The 2805-nt window shown below is 46.2% G+C and overlaps 1 protein-coding gene across 1 annotated transcript; it reads left to right on the forward strand.

Annotated features, from left to right (window-relative positions):
* Positions 1-397: 397 nt before the first annotated feature.
* Positions 398-1163, forward strand: SF3B5 (splicing factor 3b subunit 5). The gene has a single exon (XM_010983714.3). The coding sequence runs from the start codon at positions 541-543 to the stop codon at positions 799-801; it is 261 nt and encodes an 86-aa protein (XP_010982016.1). The 5' UTR covers positions 398-540; the 3' UTR covers positions 802-1163.
* Positions 1164-2805: the final 1642 nt, after the last annotated feature.

Genomic DNA, 2805 nt, shown 5'->3' on the forward strand with positions numbered 1-2805 from the left:
GTTAGCTCCGAAAGCAGAATTATATCAAGAGTTCATTTTCCGAGTAGCTTATTCCCTGTCCTACTTGAGTTTCCCATTTCCTCTCAGCCCCAAAATGCCCGAGGATGTTTCCTGCCTCCCAGAAACCACCCTTCACTAAGCAGCCGCGTATACTAGCCGCAGGGCTCCCAAGAAGCCTGCGCGCACAAACCCTCGGAGACCACAAGTCCCAGCATGCAAAGCTCCTGTTAGAAGAGGGCCACTGAGTGGACCAGCATGCAACGCTCTGCGAAGGGGGCGGGGCTCTCTTGAGCGGCCCACTGGTAGCGTCCCCTAGGCAACTCCAATTCCGTGACAGAATACACTTCCGCTTCCGCCTCTGAGCCCTGGAACCGCGAGTTCGCGCGGCTTCGTCGCGGTGACGCCATTGGCCTGCGACTGCGCGGGTCCCGAGTTTCCGCCGGCTGGCCCCACTTCGGTGTGAGTCTCGAGAGCTGCCCGTTGTCGCTGCTCCTTGTCGTCTGCGCCCTCTCACCTGGGAGCAAAGGGGAAAGCGGCGAGATGACAGACCGCTACACCATCCACAGTCAGCTAGAGCATCTGCAGTCCAAGTACATCGGCACGGGCCACGCCGACACCACCAAGTGGGAGTGGCTGGTGAACCAGCATCGCGACTCCTACTGCTCCTACATGGGCCACTTCGACCTGCTCAACTACTTCGCCATTGCCGAGAATGAGAGCAAAGCGCGAGTCCGCTTCAACTTGATGGAGAAGATGCTGCAGCCTTGCGGCCCGCCAGCGGACAAGCCAGAGGAGAACTGAGACCCCGCCGTGTCACCGCTGTGTGGGAGCATCTCTACCTGCGTTCCACCGGTTTGCCGTCATTCCCGCGTGTTCCTGCCCCAAGTGGACCGGCTCTCCGTGACTTCTGCTTCTCATGTTTTCCTTGTACAGAGGTGCTTACCGGGGCTTCCCGCCTGACCTGCCTTCCTGTGGACCTTGTTTTCTGTGAAACAGCGTTGGGAGACCGTCACGACCCCTGAGAACTGTGACCGGACCATGGAGAGATCCTAAGGCCGGCAAACGTTAGAGGAGATGGAACTGTAGTGAGACGGATGTAGAGGCTCCATTTTGGCTAGTTGGTTGTCGTTGTTGCTTTTTCCATAAAGTTTAGAAATGTTTCAGTGTTTTGGTGTGGTCTGCTTGTGTTCTAGTGGAGGGGTCCGGGAAAGGCTCTGGGACTTTGGTTTCCGGGGAGACGGGGCTGAGGTGGGAGAATAAAGAAAGGGAGGGTTAGGGAAGGGTTGGGCCGTAGCACAGGGCTAAAGTTCATTGCCAGACCCTTAAATGCGACCTGCACAACGTTTATATTACCCAATTCCGACTTCTCGGAAGAGCTTTTTTCAGGCCCATAACGCTTTCGATGTTGAGGTTTGTGATAATTTTATCCCTTCTTTTTCTCCCATTCAAAAAAAAAAAATCTTTGCTGACATTGCCCTCTCCTTTCTCTGTAAATTGCATCCTCTTTTTCTTTTGGGACTTTGTGGACATATCTTGAGAATTGACAATTTGTCAAAAGAGTTCTTTCATTCATTCAACATTCAACAAATATTTGTTGAGCTCTGTGTAGCAGGGATTTCTCCCTGTTTCTCTCTTATGTTACACTGGTTCTGTGGGTAGGAGGCAAACTTAGATATAAATAAGCAAATGTTTGAAGGTGCTGTGGAGAATGGGAGTAGCAGTCGAGCTGCAGTTTTAAATAAGATGCTCATGTTAAGACTATTGAGAAGGTGACATTTGATCAGAGACTTTAAGGAAGTGAGGGAAATAGCCATGTAGAAAACTCGGAAAGTTACTTTCCAAGCAGAAGGAACTGCCAGTGCAGCGTTCCTAATGCAGGGATTGTGTCTGGCTTACTGGAAGAACAGCAAAAAACAAGTATGGCTGAAGGGAGTGAGCCAGGGGAAGAGTAGAGGGATAGGTTATGGAGGGGAAACAGAAAAGAGTAGAGCCTGATAGGCCAATGTAAGGACTTGTCGCTTTTACCCTGAGGAGATGGAGATCCATTGGAAGATTACTAAGTGATATGATCTGACATATTTTAGATCAGTGGGTCTCAAACATTTTGGCCTTGGAACACCATTACATCCTTAAAAATTCTTGAATTCTCACAGAGCTTTTGTTTTTGAGGGTTATTAAAATAACAGTAATGAAACTATTACATTGTTAACAAAAGCATTTTTTATGAAAAATGTTTTCCAAAACAACAATTTTGCAGATGTCTTCAATGTCTGGCTTAATATAAGACAGCTGGATTCTTTTACCTGCTTCTGCACTCAGGCTATTGAGATGTAAAGTTTTGGTTGAATTATGAAAAACCCCACTTCACAAAAACATATAGTAACGGAGAAGTATTTTAATAGCCTTTTCAAATAATTGTGGATATTCTTTGATACTTTAGCAAAACCCAACATGTGGTAATTTCTTAAAAGGTAGTTACAACATGGAATCTGGTCAATGAACTTTTCACTCTCTATTACATTAAAATTCATTCATCTCTCTTGAACTTTGAATGGATCTTTTACCCACACATGATTTTGTAACATCTTGCACTGGTCATTTGGAAAGTATTGGCTCACTGAGTTATACAGTCCATCTGTGTTGACACATTTCTTTGTACGTATCAAAATATGTACTTTCTACATATTATTAGTATCATTGCTGATTTCATCAGGAAATCTTACAGTATTAGATAGCTGAAAAACTGATGGCGTAAATTTTCCACAATTTTAAGTTTTTTCTTGATAGCTTAAATTTGGTCACTGG

The sequence above is a fragment of the Camelus dromedarius genome, chromosome 6 (genome assembly GCF_036321535.1).
Source record: "Camelus dromedarius isolate mCamDro1 chromosome 6, mCamDro1.pat, whole genome shotgun sequence".
In the NCBI taxonomy this organism is placed as follows: Eukaryota; Metazoa; Chordata; class Mammalia; order Artiodactyla; family Camelidae; genus Camelus; species Camelus dromedarius.

Coding starts and splice junctions, on each gene's coding strand:
- SF3B5 (XM_010983714.3), top strand. CDS start 541: ATGACAGACCGCTACACCATCCACAGTCAGCTAGAGCATCTGCAGTCC.